The sequence below is a fragment of the Haemorhous mexicanus genome, chromosome 3 (genome assembly GCF_027477595.1).
Source record: "Haemorhous mexicanus isolate bHaeMex1 chromosome 3, bHaeMex1.pri, whole genome shotgun sequence".
Lineage (NCBI taxonomy): Eukaryota > Metazoa > Chordata > Aves > Passeriformes > Fringillidae > Haemorhous > Haemorhous mexicanus.
The window spans coordinates 1,240,878-1,257,954 of NC_082343.1; the positions used below are offsets into that span (position 1 = coordinate 1,240,878).

The following is a 17,077-nucleotide window of genomic DNA, read 5'->3' on the forward strand; positions in this document are numbered from 1 at the left end:
ATGGAAAGGGCAAGGAGAGTAAGAGGTGGGAGTAAATAAAGGCTACAGAAAGAGAAGGAGAAGGAAACCACACACTGTGAAAAGGAGCTTGATGGAAGGTGGAGAAGGACAAGTAGGAGAGCAGGTGAAATGGGGGAAAGTGGGGATATAGAAAAAAGGAGAAATGAAAAAGGCTGAGAGACCTCCTTCCATTATCAGCAGGGTAACACGATGCCTGGTAACTTCCTTTAGTGCATGACTTCATTTCCATAGACCACGGGCCAGTCTGGAGAGCTGGGAGGCTGGTGGAACGAGCCAAAGCTGAGATTTCCTATCCCATACTCAGCAGGTTTAAAAAGAAGGGTTTTTCTATCACATAAACATCAGAACTGCTTTATCTTTCCTATTTTTTAAAGGGAGCAATGGAAAATGAACAAAAACTGTGAACTTTCACCACCCTCACCACAGGAAAACTCCATGTTACAAGTCTGGGCTCCAGTGTTAAAAGAAAATGTTAAAAAGTTTAAATTTGGCTTGCCCATCCTAGAGGCAGGCTCTGTATCAAAGCACATGGGCATTAGTCCTCCCCTCCCCAGGCACATCCAGTGGTGCCACACAAAGCTCACAGACCCCTGGGGCTCCCCCACAGAGATCATTTTCAGGTACAGAGCTGCAGTTTAGCTGCTTAGTCACACTCCACAGTCTCCTGGCAAAACCTCCCTCCAAGCCAGGGCTGAATAATGGGAATTTACTGAGTCACTCCAGTCCAGCCTAGGGACTGTCATCACCCACAGCTCCTGGAGAATGCAACTGCAGCAGCCCTGTGCACCTCCTCTCCTGGAAAATGCTGCTGTGGTGCAAGTGACTCACAGAAGATGTTTAATGAAAAGTCATCTTTCCAGGGAACATCCTTCCCAGCTATTCTGCTACTGACTCCAGAGGGCTGCCAGACCCTCGAAGCCCCCGCAGGCAGCACTGGAAGCAGTGTGGGAAGGGGGCTGGAATCTTTCCCTGCCACTTTCTCTCCCTTCTGGATGTGCAGGGCTTTCATCTCCTACCGAGCTCAGTACTCTCAACCTCCTGGGGAAGAGCCTGCACCTCAAAACAACAGCATTTTCCTCTGATTTTGGGTGTTTCTAGAAAGAAAAGTCCTTCCCTGAGACAGGCTACACATGATTTTCAATACACCCTTTAAATCAGGCACAGCTTTGAAGCTCTAACACAGCTTTGTTACTTCTGTTACCCTTTCCAGCAGAGTGTTTCTCATCCTGAAGGGTCTCAGTGTGAGATGAGCCCATGAACCTTGCCATGAGTGCCCAGGTAAAGCAGCAGTGCCTCTGCTTGGCAGGGTGATTCTGCACAGGAACTGCCCCCCTCCTGCCTGAGGGCTGCACACACAGAGCCCTTCCTGCTCCACAGGCTTTGCAGGACCACTGGCTTTATTCCTCTGCTCATTAAAGAGCACATTCCCCCCCATTCCATGCATTTTAAAGGATCTCTCTAACGAGTTCACATAGCAGGCATTAATATTTCTTTCAGCACTTTCCCATGAGCTGTGTCCAGCTGGATCTGGTGCCATTTGTCATGCTGCACTGAGGGGCTGCCAATGGAGAACCACACTGCTGCTGCTGCTGCTGCTGTGCAGGAGGATTTGGGGTGTTTGTGGCTGGGTCAGGGAGCCAGGGCTGTGTGCAGGGGGATGGATGTCTGTGAGTGCTGCTGTGCATTCCAGCCTGGGCTCTGTCTGTGCACACCCATAACTCAGTGAGCTTTATCACCCAGCATTTCCTGGAGTGCCAGCCCAGCTCCTGAAGGGAACAAGGGCACTCAGCAGCCTGGGGTGCCCTGGTGCTCCCTGATTTTCAGCGTGCACAACCACAAACAATTCCCCAGCACAGATTAAATATTGCACGGCCTAAGCTAAATATCCTGCCACAAAACCTTCACACTCCCTGGCTTCCCCAAAGTTTTAGCATGGCCTTGGTTGTTTTCTCCCCAGAGACCACAGGGTTTACACAGCAGTGGCTAGCACAGCAGTCAGCTCTGTGCCCTCCCTGGCTGGCCCTGCTCTGGGAGTGCTTGCCATGGAAAGCAATAAATGTGGGAGCACAGGGAGGCCAGGAGGGGTCACAGGGGACCCACCCAGCAGCTCTGGGGCTGGGCAGGGAATGGGGCAGCAGGGGAGGTGCTTGAGAGGCCACAGAGAGCAGGAGGGGCCTGTCAGAGTCCCAGTGCTCCCTCCCTGTCATCCTCAACACCCACAGTGCCCAGAGGAGCATCCTGTGCACAGCAAACCCTCCCTCCCTAGACTGTCACCATCCTGAATGCCACCTTGCAGAAAGCAGCAATATATTCATTTCTCACACCCCTTCCCCAGTTTCTCTTCAGTCTGTGGAGAGCCACACTGCACTCCTGCCTGCACAGGAAGCTCTCTCGTTTTCAGAGGGATCAGTTGCTCACAAATGCTCAAATCACAAGTTGGAAATTGTGTTTGCCCAGAGGAGCTGTGGTTGCCCCATCCCTGGAGGTGTTAAGGCCAGGCTGGATGGGGCTCTGAGCAAGCTGGGATAGGGAAGGTGTCCCTGCCCGTGGCAGGAGGTGGGAATGAGGTGAGCTCTAAGGAACCTTCCAGCCCAAACCACCTAGGACCCTGTGCTACAATGGAAAAATAAGGTAGGTTTTGCTTTTTGGTGTTTGTTCCACACTGATAATTCTCATAGCCATTCATTGCTTCCCCCTGGTCCCTTTAATTGATCTGCCCCTCCCTGCTCCCACCCAGCTGGGAACACACCTTGGTACCTGCACAGAGGTCAGTAATGCCCCTCCCTGCCCACCCAGCTGGGAACACACCTTGGTACCTGCACAGAGGTCAGTAATGCCCCTCACTGCCCAACCAGCTGGGAACACACCTTGGTACCTGCACAGAGGTCACTAATGCCCCTCCCAGCCCATCCCAGCTGGGAACACACCTTGGTACCTGCACAGAGGTCAGTAATGCCCCTCACTGCCCACCCAGCTGGGAACACACCTTGGTACCTGCACAGAGGTCAGTAATGCCCCTCCCTGCTCACCCCAGCTGGGAACACACCTTGGTACCTGCACAGAGGTCAGTAATGCCCCTCACTGCCCCCACCCAGCTGGGAACACACCTTGGTACCTGCACAGAGGTCAGTAATGCCCCTCCCTGCCCACCCCAGCTGGGAACACACCTTGGTACCTGCACAGAGGTCAGTAATGCCCCTCACTGCCCACCCCAGCTGGGAACACACCTTGGTACCTGCACAGAGGTCAGTAATGCCCCTCCCTGCTCCCACCCAGCTGGGAACACACCTTGGTACCTGCACAGAGGTCAGTGATGCCCCTCACTGCCCACCCCAGCTGGGAACACACCTTGGTACCTGCACAGAGGTCAGTAATGACCCTCACTGCTCCCACCCAGCTGGGAACACACCTTGGTACCTGCACAGAGGTCAGTAATGCCCCTCCCTGCCCCCACCCAGCTGGGAACACACCTTGGTACCTGCACAGAGGTCAGTAATGCCCCTCCCTGCTCCCACCCAGCTGGGAACACACCTTGGTACCTGCACAGAGGTCAGTAATGCCCCTCACTGCTCCCACCCCAGCTGGGAACACACCTTGGTACCTGCACAGAGGTCAGTAATGCCCCTCCCTGCCCCCACCCAGCTGGGAACACACCTTGGTACCTGCACAGAGGTCAGTAATGCCCCTCCCTGCTCCCACCCAGCTGGGAACACACCTTGGTACCTGCACAGGGGTCAGTAATGACCCTCCCTGCTCCCACCCAGCTGGGAACACACCTTGGTACCTGCACAGAGGTCAGTAATGCCCCTCACTGCTCCCACCCCAGCTGGGAACACACCTTGGTACCTGCACAGAGGTCAGTAATGCCCCTCCCTGCCCACCCAGCTGGGAACACACCTTGGTACCTGCACAGAGGTCAGTGATGCCCCTCACTGCTCCCACCCCAGCTGGGAACACACCTTGGTACCTGCACAGAGGTCAGTAATGCCCCTCACTGCTCACCCAGCTGGGAACACACCTTGGTACCTGCACAGAGGTCAGTAATGCCCCTCACTGCTCCCACCCAGCTGGGAACACACCTTGGTACCTGCACAGAGGTCAGTAATGCCCCTCCCTGCTCTCACCCCAGCTGGGAACACACCTTGGTACCTGCACAGAGGTCAGTAATGCCCCTCACTGCTCCCACCCAGCTGGGAACACACCTTGGTACCTGCACAGAGGTCAGTAATGCCCCTCACTGCTCCCACCCAGCTGGGAACACACCTTGGTACCTGCACAGAGGTCAGTAATGCCCCTCCCTGCCCACCCAGCTGGGAACACACCTTGGTACCTGCACAGAGGTCAGTAATGCCCCTCACTGCTCCCACCCCAGCTGGGAACACACCTTGGTACCTGCACAGAGGTCAGTAATGCCCCTCCCTGCCCACCCAGCTGGGAACACACCTTGGTACCTGCACAGAGGTCAGTGATGCCCCTCACTGCCCACCCCAGCTGGGAACACACCTTGGTACCTGCACAGAGGTCAGAAATGCCCCTCCCTGCCCACCCCAGCTGGGCTCAGCTGTGCTGCCAGCCAGCAGCAGGGCTAGTGAGGATTTCACCTTTTCTGCACCAACTCATCAGGGTGGGCTGGGACATGAGGAATGCCCTTACCTGAGACAGGTAGAGTACAGAACAGGTTCACTTTGCACATTAGGAAAGAACCCAAATCAGTGAAGTTTCTTTTTATGCAGGAAGAATTCTCACATTTGTGCCTTTCTTAAAAAATAATTTTTCTGTGGGATCTTTTAACCACAGAGAGCAGCTGGATTCTAAAATCTAAAATATTCTTAAAAACCCCAAGAGCACACCCTCCCCACAGTTGTAATTTGTTAGGATGTTGTCCAGGAAGATCTCAGGTACCCTCACAAATCAGGTCTGGCTGCCACATGCCCTCCATTATGGGCCTCACTAATATCTTTAAATCACCAGTGACACTGGGAACTTGATCATGTTCCTTCTGATTTACACTACTGCAAAATTGAAAGGTTTGCCCTTTCAAGTTATTTATTTCCCCTTTTATTGCAGCTCCAGAGCAAGCCCAGGATTTTCTCTGGCTTCCAGTAGAATGACCCATGTGTGAAAAGTATCTCCCTCCTCTATCAATAAACTCCAATTTAAATTTATCATATTTTCCCATTTCATCAAAGTATTTCTTTACATTTAAACTCTTCCTACAAAGAGTTTGTGACATTTTTATTTAAAAGAAAGTGGTATCAGAATTCAATTAAAAAATTTAAAAAGCATTTTGCCTATCCACACTGGAAAGGTGATGCTGGGGATTGAAAAGGAATGTTTCCAAGGACAGGGATGTGTAAGAGTTACACTGAAGACATTCAATGAACACAACAGGTATCACCTCCAATTGCTCCATGCATCTTTTGTGGTACCCATTTCTCACACTGCAATATTTATTCTGCTGGGAAAAAAAAAATAAACAACCTTTAAAATGTGGATTTGTGAAGGAAAATGTAAACAAGCAAGGCCTCAAGTGCCAATGCTCCTTTGAGCATCCTGGCACTGGACTGGACTCTTGCTCTCAGGCCTGGGATGTGTCAGTCTCTTCAGGGAACTTAGGGAAGGTTTATGGGTACAAAACTGGCACAGGATAAAGTTTATTTTCAGCAAGTGAAGTGAGATTCTTTACTGCTCAGGTCACAGGCTGAGGGAGCTCTCTGCAGAATTTATGCACTGGGAGAAAGAGCAGAAAAGGGAGCACCCCAAGTGCCCCAAAAGAATACCCTGCAGCTGGGGGCAGCTTAGCAACTGCACCACCAGCAGATTTCAGCCCCAGCAGATTTCAGCCCCAGCAGATTTCAGCCCCAGCAGGGCTTTGTTCAAAGTTTGGGCTGGCTGTCCCAAACTTTGGGGCTGGTGCTGAGCAAAGAGCCAAATCCTGCAGGGAATGGGCCATGAGTTCTGATCCTAAACTTAAACACTAGCTCCCAACCAGAAGGGGGAAGATGCCAGATCAAGTCACAGGAAGATTTGTAAATCTCACTCTGTATTTTGGTTGGTTTTTTTAATATTCCTTCAAAATATTTCTTGGTCACTGAGGCTATGAAAATTCCATTCATTTCTCCGTGCTGTTGCCTGCTTAATGAGGTAAATAAACAATTTATTATTCCCCTCTGATGAGTACACAAGCACCAAAGCCCAGAGCTGAACAGTGAAACAAACAGTAAATGATTTCAATCCTCTTAATTCCCTGCGTTTTTGGCAGCTAATGCCAAAAGTCATTTTAGCTTAGCAGCCACAGATTGAAGACAGATTTCTTTTTAAACTTTTAAACTTTTTAAATGCTCAAATTGAACGAACTAACGAAAGAAAATTCTACCCAAACAGGGAAAACCAGAAGAACTTCTCAAATGTGACACTGGCTATCAGATCATTTGTATGGGGTTTCTGCCATGAGCCTGAATACTGATTTTTTTGGGAGGACAACTTTCCCCTGTCCAATCCAAAGCCAGGCAAGTCCCATGAACCCCAGTAAACTGAAATAACCTTTTCCTCCAAACTCCTTCCCCAAAATTCTTGGAGAGCTGCCTGTGGTTGAAGTGGAATGCATCTGGAAGTGTTTGAATTGAGTGCAGCTTGCCCAAAAGCCAGCTTGGCTTCCTGCAGAGGTGTCAGGGATAAAGGGGATTGTGGTGGACACAGCATGGCTGCTGTGAGCTCCCAGGGAGCTGAGGTGACACTGGAACCCTCATCAAAGCTCCTCAGGGCTGCTCCCTTCCACAGGGGCAGAGAGGGGCTCTGAGGGCAGCTGAAATCCCTTCTAGAAGAGACTTCAGGACACATCTGCTGTTTGGCTTTCCTGCAGGGAACAGCTCCACTCAACAGCATCACCTGCACCAGGTGGTCCCAGAGCCTCACCCAAAGCACCAAAGGTGCAGCCCTGGAGGTACCAGAGGCTGTAAGGGATCAGCACCTTGTTAATCTGGCCCTGCCATGCCAATATCTCTCATTCTGTGCCTCCATGAAGCATTCAGGCACACTGTTGATTTTGATTTCTGATTGGATGTGGAAGTGTCAACTCCCAATTAATAGCAGGTGCCAAACTGGGAGACAATAAATGTAGGAAAGTGAGTTAGTATGCATCAGGTGCTTCTGTTTTCCATTTACAAGAACGGATTTATAACTTTAAAGAATTGTTTTCATTATACTTTTTGAGGAGCAAAAGGAATTTCATACCTTAAGGCTGAATAGTCTCTCATTCCCTGGACAGAGCACAGAGGTGCAGTGCTTAGAACAAAGAGTGCCCAGCTCCTGGTGCCTCTGCAGGTCTGTTGGAGCCTTCCCCACCAAGCCCCAGCCTGACCTGTGCCAGTTTCCACCCCTGCAGGAGCCCAGAGCAGCTGGCAGCCCTTGGCTGCCCTGGGGCACTGCAGAGCAGGGCAGTGTGGGCACAAACTGCTGCAAGCTGGGGAACCCAGGAGTGACACCTTCCTGGCAGCAGGGACACGGGGCAGCCAGGAGAGTCCCTGCAGAGCTGAGGGTCACTGTCACACTGGGATCCAGGGCTGGAACCACACCAGTTCCACCTTCCTGGCAGCAGGGACACGGGGCAGCCAGAACAGTCCCTGCAGAGCTGAGGGTCACTGTCACACTGGGATCCAGGGCTGGAACCACACCAGTTCCACCTTCCTGGCAGCAGGGACACGGGGCAGCCAGAACAGTCCCTACAGAGCTGAGGGTCACTGTCACACTGGGATCCAGGGCTGGAACCAGACCAGTTCCACCTTCCTGGCAGCAGGGACACGGGGCAGCCAGAACAGTCCCTGCAGAGCTGAGGGTCACTGTCACACTGGGATCCAGGGATGGAACCAGACCAGTTCCACCTTCCTGGCAGCAGGGGCTGCAGGGACATGGGGCAGCCAGAACAGTCCCTGCAGAGCTGAGGGTCACTGTCACACTGGGATCCAGGGATGGAACCAGACCAGTTCCACCTTCCTGGCAGCAGGGGCTGCAGGGACATGGGGCAGCCAGGAGAGTCCCTGGAGGAGCTCTGTACAAGAGCCCAGGAGTGTCAGTGTCACACTGGGATCCAAGGGTGGCTCTGGCCCACCAGCACAGGTAACCAAAGTCCCACTGAGTCCAGCTAGAGGAGGCTTGGCTCTATTTACTGGAACTGAGTCGATTCCCAGAAAAATAATTAACTGCTTGTCATGTCTCACGTGTATTGGTTTTTGTAATTACAATGGAATTGGAGGCAAGGGTGCAGGGGGAAGGAAATGCACTGGATTTGTGGTTAACTTGATGCACAAGCTGTCAGGGACACAGCAATGTGTGGCTGTGCCCATCCTGGGCACTCTGTGTGCCACAGTGCAGGAAATCCCAGCCTGCCCTGACTCCTGCAGGGCACAGAGCCCCCAGGGGGACAGGATGGGGACAGGACAAGCTCCATGTGCATCAGTGACCAAGAGCAGGAGACAAAGCAGCAGGATGGGAGAGAAAGAAAACACAAGTTGTTGCTGATAACAGAGCTGCCAGGAGATAATGTAAGGAAAAACAAAGAGTGAGAGAAGGGAAAATACAAAATGGCCTTGCTTGGTCAAGGTGCTGCCAGGAAAAGCCAGCAGGAGGGAATCAGCTTGGCTTGCCATAGGATTTGACTGAAATGGGAGGTTGGGGAGCTTTACCCAGAGGCAGGACAGCACTGCACAGGTGACAGTCAGGTGACAGTCTCCCTTCCCAAGCGTGTCTGTGGGAGGGGTGGCCTGGTTCCACACCTGGAACTACAGAACCTGGTTCTACACCTAGCTGTACCAGCCAGGCTGTGCAGGGTCACAGGTCAGTGTGCCACTGCCATCACACACAGGTCAGTGTGTCACTGCCATCACACACAGGTCAGTGTGTCACACAGACACTGCCATCACACACAGGTCAGTGTGTCACACAGACACTGCCATCACACCCACAGGTCACTGTGTCACTGCCATCACACACAGGTCAGTGTGTCACACAGACACTGCCATCACACACAGGTCAGTGTGTCACTGCCATCACACACAGGTCAGTGTGTCACTGCCATCACACCCAGGTCAGTGTGTCACACAGACACTGCCATCACACACAGGTCAGTGTGTCACTGCCATCACACACAGGTCAGTGTGTCACACAGACACTGCCATCACACCCAGGTCAGTGTGTCACTGCCATCACACACAGGTCACTGTGTCACTGCCATCACACCCAGGTCAGTGTGTCACACAGACACTGCCATCACACACAGGTCAGTGTGTCACTGCCATCACACACAGGTCAGTGTGTCACTGCCATCACACCCAGGTCAGTGTGTCACACAGACACTGCCATCACACACAGGTCAGTGTGTCACTGCCATCACACACAGGTCAGTGTGTCACACAGACACTGCCATCACACACAGGTCAGTGTGTCACACAGACACTGCCATCACACCCACAGGTCACTGTGTCACTGCCATCACACACAGGTCAGTGTGTCACACAGACACTGCCATCACACACAGGTCAGTGTGTCACTGCCATCACACACAGGTCAGTGTGTCACTGCCATCACACCCAGGTCAGTGTGTCACACAGACACTGCCATCACACACAGGTCAGTGTGTCACACAGACACTGCCATCACACACAGGTCAGTGTGTCACTGCCATCACACACAGGTCAGTGTGTCACTGCCATCACACACCCAGGTCAGTGTGTCACTGCCATCACACCCAGGTCAGTGTGTCACACAGACACTGCCATCACACCCAGGTCAGTGTGTCACACAGACACTGCCATCACACCCAGGTCAGTGTGTCACACAGACACTGCCATCACACCCAGGTCAGTGTGTCACTGCCATCACACCCAGGTCAGTGTGTCACTGCCATCACACACAGGTCAGTGTGTCACACAGACACTGCCATCACACCCAGGTCAGTGTGTCACACAGACACTGCCATCACACACAGGTCAGTGTGTCACACAGACAGTGCCATCACACCCAGGTCACTGTGTCACTGCCATCACACCCAGGTCAGTGTGTCACACAGACACTGCCATCACACACAGGTCAGTGTGTCACACAGACACTGCCATCACACCCAGGTCAGTGTGTCACTGCCATCACACCCAGGTCAGTGTGTCACACAGACACTGCCATCACACACAGGTCAGTGTGTCACACAGACAGTGCCATCACACCCAGGTCAGTGTGTCACTGCCATCACACCCAGGTCAGTGTGTCACACAGACACTGCCATCACACACAGGTCAGTGTGTCACACAGACACTGCCATCACACACAGGTCACTGTGTCACTGCCATCACACACAGGTCAGTGTGTCACACAGACAGTGCCATCACACCCAGGTCAGTGTGTCACACAGACACTGCCATCACACCCAGGTCAGTGTGCCACTGCCATCACACACAGGTCAGTGTGTCACACAGACACTGCCATCACACACAGGTCAGTGTGTCACTGCCATCACACCCAGGTCAGTGTGTCACACAGACACTGCCATCACACACAGGTCAGTGTGTCACTGCCATCACACCCAGGTCAGTGTGTCACTGCCATCACACCCAGGTCAGTGTGTCACACAGACAGTGCCATCACACCCAGGTCACTGTGTCACTGCCATCACACACAGGTCAGTGTGTCACACAGACAGTGCCATCACACCCAGGTCAGTGTGTCACACAGACACTGCCATCACACCCAGGTCAGTGTGCCACTGCCATCACACACAGGTCAGTGTGTCACACAGACACTGCCATCACACCCAGGTCACTGTGTCACTGCCATCACACCCAGGTCAGTGTGTCACACAGACACTGCCATCACACACAGGTCAGTGTGTCACTGCCATCACACCCAGGTCAGTGTGTCACTGCCATCACACCCAGGTCAGTGTGTCACACAGACACTGCCATCACACACAGGTCAGTGTGTCACACAGACACTGCCATCACACCCAGGTCAGTGTGCCACTGCCATCACACACAGGTCAGTGTGTCACACAGACACTGCCATCACACCCAGGTCAGTGTGTCACACAGACACTGCCATCACACCCAGGTCAGTGTGTCACACAGACACTGCCATCACACACAGGTCAGTGTGTCACTGCCATCACACCCAGGTCCGTGTGTCACTGCCATCACACCCACAGGTCAGTGTGTCACACAGACACTGCCATCACACCCAGGTCAGTGTGTCACTGCCATCACACCCAGGTCAGTGTGTCACTGCCATCACACCCAGGTCAGTGTGTCACACAGACACTGCCATCACACCCAGGTCAGTGTGTCACACAGACACTGCCATCACACACAGGTCAGTGTGTCACACAGACACTGCCATCACACACACAGGTCAGTGTGTCACTGCCATCACACACAGGTCAGTGTGTCACACAGACACTGCCATCACACACAGGTCAGTGTGTCACTGCCATCACACCCAGGTCAGTGTGTCACTGCCATCACACCCAGGTCAGTGTGTCACACAGACAGTGCCATCACACCCAGGTCACTGTGTCACTGCCATCACACACAGGTCAGTGTGTCACACAGACAGTGCCATCACACCCAGGTCAGTGTGTCACACAGACACTGCCATCACACACAGGTCAGTGTGCCACTGCCATCACACACAGGTCAGTGTGTCACACAGACACTGCCATCACACCCAGGTCACTGTGTCACTGCCATCACACCCAGGTCAGTGTGTCACACAGACACTGCCATCACACACAGGTCAGTGTGTCACTGCCATCACACCCAGGTCAGTGTGTCACTGCCATCACACCCAGGTCAGTGTGTCACACAGACACTGCCATCACACACAGGTCAGTGTGTCACACAGACACTGCCATCACACCCAGGTCAGTGTGCCACTGCCATCACACACAGGTCAGTGTGTCACACAGACACTGCCATCACACCCAGGTCAGTGTGTCACACAGACACTGCCATCACACCCAGGTCAGTGTGTCACACAGACACTGCCATCACACACAGGTCAGTGTGTCACTGCCATCACACCCAGGTCCGTGTGTCACTGCCATCACACCCACAGGTCAGTGTGTCACACAGACACTGCCATCACACCCAGGTCAGTGTGTCACTGCCATCACACCCAGGTCAGTGTGTCACTGCCATCACACCCAGGTCAGTGTGTCACACAGACACTGCCATCACACCCAGGTCAGTGTGTCACACAGACACTGCCATCACACACAGGTCAGTGTGTCACACAGACACTGCCATCACACACACAGGTCAGTGTGTCACTGCCATCACACACAGGTCAGTGTGTCACACAGACACTGCCATCACACACAGGTCAGTGTGTCACTGCCACCTTTTGGGCTCACTAAAGCCAATCCTGCCCTGACTCCTGCAGCACCTCAAGGAGCTGCTTCCAGCCCTGTGCCTGGAAGTTCCAGTTCAGGAAGTCTCCAGCTCTCACAGGAGCAAAAAGCTCTTTCTTATACAATAGCCCTGCAAACAAAAGCTGCAAAACAGTCCCACATCCAAACCCTAGAAAGAAATGGTACATGTGAGGGAGAGGCAGAGCTTAGGGCTATAACTCAGTCCTGAGTCAAGCACTTTCAGCTAACCCTGAGATATTTATAACAACACAAACCAAACCAAACCAGCCTCCAGGACAGGGAACCACTCTGCAGCCAGTCTGTGCAGTCCTAAAACAACAGCACTCCAAGGCAGATTTTCTCCTGGTGCCCTGCACACAGCCCAAGAGAGGAAGCTGCAAACTCAGACTTTGAGAAAAGCCAAGGGAATGGGAGAGGCTGTGGCAGTGTGCTGGCAGCTCTGGGTGCCACAGCATCCCCCCTGGCTGGGAGAGAGCTCTGAGCAGAGTCAGAGCACAACAAACTGTGAGCACGAATAAATAACCAAGCAGCACTGATGGATGACAGCACATCTGTCTCCAGTGGAATTACTGGTGAGAACACTGAAAATTCTTTCCCTCTTCATCTATTAAACTCTTTGTTTGGGGCTGACTTGCTGCTGCCAGAAAAGCCTTTTAACACAGCCAGCATAAATTTCAGTGGGTGTTTGAAGCAGGAGAGGCTGGGCTGTTGAAAAAGCAGCCCCCAGAAAGGCTGCAGCCTGCAGAAAACACAGCAGCTCTGCTCAGCTGGGAAATCATTTGATCTATTTTATATCATCCAGCCCAGCACTGAGGAGGCAAATATGGGAATGAAATATGGACACGGAGCAAAGCATAAAAAGAGACTTCATAAAATGAGTAATTATGTTTTCCTAAAGCCTCTCATGCAAGCAGGAGGCACCAGCACCATAAACTGAGCACAGAGCCCATTTCAGTGTGGGAAAGGGAAAAGCCCTGGAGCCAGGCCCTGTGAGCACAGCCCTGAGAGAGGGGTGGCAGGGCAGCCTGGGGGTGCCACTGTGCCACAGGCAGGGCACAGGGGTCTGGAGCTGCTCTGTGCCACAGGGAGGGCACAGGGGTCTGGAGCTGCTCTGTGCCCACAGGGAGGGCACAGGGGTCTGGAGCTGCTCTGTGCCCACAGGGAGGGGGCACATGGGTCTGGAGCTGCTCTGTGCCCACAGGGAGGGCACAGGGATCTGGAGCTGCTCTGTGCCACAGGGAGGGGGCACAGGGGTCTGGAGCTGCTCCGTGCCCACAGGGATCTGGAGCTGCTCTGTGCCCACAGGGGTCTGGAGCTGCTCTGTGCCACAGGGAGGGCACAGGGGTCTGGAGCTGCTCTGTGCTCACAGGGGTCTGGAGCTGCTCTGTGCCCCAAGGATCTGGAGCTGCTCTGTGCCCACAGGGAGGGCACAGGGGTCTGGAGCTGCTCTGTGCTCACAGGGATCTGGAGCTGCTCTGTGCCCACAGGGGTCTGGAGCTGCTCTGTGCCCACAGGGATCTGGAGCTGCTCTGTGCCCACAGGGGTCTGGAGCTGCTCTGTGCCCCAAGGATCTGGAGCTGCTCTGTGCCCACAGGGGTCTGGAGCTGCTCTGTGCTCACAGGGATCTGGAGCTGCTCTGTGCCCACAGGGGTCTGGAGCTGCTCTGTGCCAGGAGCCAGCCCTGGGCTGAGAGGGAACGGGTCAAAGAGTCAAACGTGGCTGGCCCAGCACCTTTCCAAATTCAGCTCAAGTCCTCAGTGACAAATTTCCAGTGCTTTATGCTACTCCTCAGTACATGGATAAATTAAAAATAAAAAATAAATGGGAAAAAAAAAAGAAGGAAGGACACAGCTAAACAGAATAATTGAGTGCCCAAGGATCCAGTGGGACAAGCACTGACTGATTATTCTTTGGCATTTTAAATTCCCAGCTCACAAGCCTGATAAACTCATGATCCTACAGCACCAAACATAAAAGCATGTATACTTTTTACACCTATGAGATGCCCACAACACCAAAAAGGTCCAGCTTGTTTGCAAACCCCATTTTACAAACAGGAGTAGAATACTGGAAACGCAAACATTTTATTTTCCTAAACTATGTAAACCCCTGGCTGTTCAGCCCTCAGCCTAACTTACTCTCTGCTACCTCCCAGGGATGACATGGCAGCACTGACTGACTCCCAGGCAGTGCCAGAATTGCAGCTGTAGCACAGGCACAGGAACACTGGGACTGTGGGCACAGACAGGGAATGGGAACTGAGCCAAGGACACAGGTCTGAGCAAGAGCAGAAACAGTGACAGCAGACAGGACACAGTGGGCAGGGAGGAACTGCACCTGGCTGGGAGCCCTGCTGACACAAGTCTCCCTCCATGTGCAGGTCTGACTGTGGCTGCTGTTCCTACAGGAATCAGGTGCAGCACTCTGAAGCTTCTCCTCTGAAGCTGGTGGCAAAACTGCCCCAGCTCCACCTGGAGCAAGAGTGAGCCCCAGGCCTAAGGACCAAAACTTGCATTTCAGAATGTTCCATGTGGATGCAGTGCATGAAATCCAAGAGAGGCAATCCAGCAAGCAGCGTGGATTGGAAAGCACAGTTCCTGTACAAAAGCTGGTTGTTTCCCACACAAACCCATCCTGGGGCAGCATGCTAAGGAGATATCTCTTGTTCCTTCCAATGGGAACTGTGTTTTGCTTGGGTGCAGCTCAGGCACGGGGAGGGCAGGGCACACTCTGCTGGTCCCAGCACCTTTTGCACTGGCAGATTTGAACAGCCTGGGTGCTGGAAGGAGCCCTCATGTCACAGCATCTGCAGGGGAGGTGGTGCCCCAGCAGGCTGCTCCTGACTCCTCTCACCCTGGCTGCCAGGGAGGGTGCCTCTGATGCTGGCACTGGCTTCTCTCATGCTGCAACATCAGCCTACCTGCTGCCAGAGCTCCTTCTCTCCTGAAGGACAATTTTAGCACTCTAACATATGTGCAAAAACTCTTTACCTTGGGCTTTTCATCCAGTATTTGCTGGCGAATCTCCTTGTGTTTCTCTACAAGTTTCTCCTGCCTTTTGCTCTGAGCATCTTCTAGCTGTCAGAAAAGAGCAGAGAATCTTTGTTTGTGGATTGCACATCCTCACTCTGCCACCTCCTCCCCAGCAAACATTCCACCCATCAGAACTGAGACAGTGTCATCAAAACTGAGCAATTCCAAGCTGAAATGACCCAAATGACACAGCATCCCTGAGCATCCCTGAGCTCAGCTCTTCAACACTCAGGTGTGGACATGGAACATCAGATTTCACATGGAACACTCATCACAAGGATCACCAGTGTCTGAAGGACCTACTGCAGACTGCTAAGGTCATTCAACTGCAAATTTTGGCCTTCACTTAGTAAAGCCCTCAGAAACAAAACCTACTTAATTTACTTCATTCTTTAGGCTGCTTCCTAAATCAAGGCTCTTCTAAGCAGAAGTGGGCCAACTTTAGAACCTACCTATCTTTGCACTGGAGTTAAGAGCAGAATTCAATGGCTGCACATGTTCCACAGTGATTTTACACCCCAAAGCACTGCAGGCCATGATTTCAGCCTGGTGTGAGCCACCTGTAGCTTCAGAAAAGCTAACAGCTGTAATAGAATTCTTTAATTGGTGTTTACAGAGCTCACAGAATGCTTTTTACATTTCAGTAACTGTACAAATGCAATTAAAGTTAGGATATACTCCACAATTAAATGTTCATTGACTTTCCTTATGCAATCTTTGCATTTGTGAGCCAGCCCATTAAAAATGGGTGCATTTTCCATGGATACACACAGGATATTCAGAGATGAAATTGTATTAAAATCTTCCCTCCTTAGCATCATCCCCCAAGTGCTGACCAACAATTAATGAGGGGCTGTCTACAATCCCAGCTTTCCTTTACCTGCAATCCCAGCTTTCCTTTACCTGCAATCCCAGCTTTCCTTTACCTGCAATCCCAGTTTCCCTTTACCTGCAGCCCCAGCTTTCCTTTACCTGCAGCCCCAGCTTTCCTTCACCTGCAATCCCAGCTTCCCTTTACCTGCAGCCCCAGCTTTCCTTTACCTGCAATCCCAGCTTTCCTTTACCTGCAATCCCAGCTTTCCTTTACCTGCAGCCCCAGCTTTCCTTCACCTGCAGCCCCAGCTTTCCTTCACCTGCAATCCCAGCTTTCCTTTACCTGCAATCCCAGCTTTCCTTCACCTGCAGCCCCAGTTTCCCTTTACCTGCAATCCCAGCTTTCCTTCACCTGCAATCCCAGCCTTCACCTGCAATCCCAGCTTTCCTTCACCTGCAGCCCCAGCTTTCCTTCACCTGCAATCCCAGTTTCCCTTTACCTGCAGCCCCAGCTTTCCTTCACCTGCAATCCCAGCTTTCCTTTACCTGCAATCCCAGCTTTCCTTCACCTGCAATCCCAGCTTTCCTTCACCTGCAGCCCCAGCTTTCCTTTACCTGCAATCCCAGCTTTCCTTTACCTGCAATCCCAGCTTTCCTTCACCTGCAATCCCAGCTTCCCTTTACCTGCAATCCCAGCTTTCCTTTTCCTGCAATCCCAGCTTCCCTTTACCTGCAATCCCAGCCTTCCTTTTCCTGCAATCCCAGCTTTCCTTCACCTGCAATCCCAGCTTTCCTTCAC

General features: G+C 52.5%; 1 protein-coding gene across 3 annotated transcripts in view; it reads right to left on the bottom strand.

The window, feature by feature from the left end:
* The window catches only part of PLCB1 (phospholipase C beta 1), a 345,096-nt gene that overhangs the window by 46,941 nt on the left and 281,078 nt on the right, over positions 1–17,077 (bottom strand). For all 3 annotated transcript variants that reach the window (XM_059840472.1, XM_059840473.1, XM_059840474.1), the window contains exon 31: positions 15,424–15,510. In XM_059840472.1, coding sequence (XP_059696455.1) covers positions 15,424–15,510 — 87 coding nt within the window. The remainder of the gene's footprint in view (positions 1–15,423; positions 15,511–17,077) is intronic.